General features: G+C 36.5%; 1 protein-coding gene across 1 annotated transcript in view; it reads left to right on the plus strand.

Moving 5' to 3' along the window:
• The first annotated feature begins 403 nt into the window (after positions 1-403).
• The window catches only part of LOC140919417 (uncharacterized), a 2,126-nt gene continuing 907 nt past the window's right edge, over positions 404-1,622 (plus strand). Inside the window, exons 1-2 of the mRNA XM_073365428.1 lie at positions 404-857; positions 1,024-1,620. Coding sequence (XP_073221529.1) covers positions 404-857; positions 1,024-1,620 — 1,051 coding nt within the window. The remainder of the gene's footprint in view (positions 858-1,023; positions 1,621-1,622) is intronic.

The raw sequence follows: 1,622 nt of genomic DNA on the forward strand, positions 1-1,622 counted from the left end.
GAATGAAACATCTTGCCATGTATGCGGTGCTCCACGTTGGAAGGAAATTGCCGAAGGAAACCATCAAGTTGGAAAAAATCATGAATCTTATAAAGTTTCAGCTAAAATATTAAGACATTTTCCCTTGATTCCTAGACTTCAAAGGTTGTTTATGTGTTCAAAGACGGCTAGCTCATTAAGGTGGCATGAAGAAGAGCGTTCGAAAGATGGGAAGTTGAGGCATCTTGCAGATGGGGAAGCATGGAAAGAATTTGATAAACGCCATCCAGACTTTGCTTTAGACTCACGTAATATAAGACTTGGATTATCCAGTGACGGATTTAATTCCTTCAGAACTATGAATGTGTCTCATAGTACCTGACCTGTGTTATTAATACCATATAACTTTCCACCTTGGTGTTGCATGAAGGCTGAGTATTCTATGTTGTCTTTATTAATACCTGGACCACAATCGCCAGGGAATAATATTGATGTGTACCTTCAACCCTTGATTGAAGAGCTAAAGGTGTTATGGGATTTGGGAGTAGAAACATGTGATGCATCAGTAAAGCAAACATTCCAAATGCGAGCAAGTCTCTTGTGGACTATTAGTGACTTTCCTGGGTATGCTATGTTAAGTGGGTGGAGTACAAAAGGGAAACTTGCATGTCCTGGTTGTAATTATAACACTAATTCGACATATTTGAAGCATAGTCGAAAGATGTGTTATATGGGTCATCGTGCTTTTTTGCCTATGGATCATAAATATAGATCAAATGCAAGGGATTTCAATGGAAGAACAGAAAATAGGCCACCACCAGAGTTGTTAAAAGGGGAAGATATCTTTGATTTGTTAGAAGGCTTTAACAATGCATTTGGTATGATGCAAAAGAAATGTAATGATGGTCCATGGAAGAAAAAATGTATTTTTTTTTTTGAGTTGCCATATTGGAAGCACAATATTTTACCCCATAATCGTGATGTTATACACATAGAGAAAAAACATATTTGATAATATAATTGGAACTTTGTTGGATATCCCAGGAAAGACAAAAGATTATGAAAAAGCTCGTTTAGATTTACAAGACATGGGCATTAGAAAGAAACTTCACCCTAAAGAGTTAGATCAAGGTAAAAAGATAGTGTTTGCAAAAGCATGTTTTTCCATGACTACAAAGGAAAAGACTACTTTTTGTTATGTACTAAAAAAAGCAAAAATACCTGATGGATGTGCTTCAAACATTTCAAAATGTGTTCAACTTGCTGAAAGAAAAGTTAGTGGATATAAGAGTCATGATGCACATTTCATGTTGCATTACTTGCTTCAAGTAGCTGTTAGAAGTGCAATGTCTAACCAGGTTGCTCACCCTTTAATTCGTCTTTGTTCCTTTTTTCGATGTTTATGTCAGAAGGTGATTGAGGTGGCTGATTTGGACATTTTGCAAACTGAGATTGTAGAAACACTTTGCCGATTAGAGACAATTTTCCCCCCGAGTTTCTTTGATATAATGGTTCATTTGCCAATACATTTGGTGAATGAGGTAAGATTGGGAGGGCCTGTTCAATTTCGATGGATGTACTTTACAGAAAGATATTTAGGAAAGTTGAAGAGTTATGTTCGTAATAAAAGTCGTCCTGAGGGT

The sequence above is a fragment of the Cicer arietinum genome, chromosome 2 (assembly GCF_000331145.2).
Source record: "Cicer arietinum cultivar CDC Frontier isolate Library 1 chromosome 2, Cicar.CDCFrontier_v2.0, whole genome shotgun sequence".
Lineage (NCBI taxonomy): Eukaryota > Viridiplantae > Streptophyta > Magnoliopsida > Fabales > Fabaceae > Cicer > Cicer arietinum.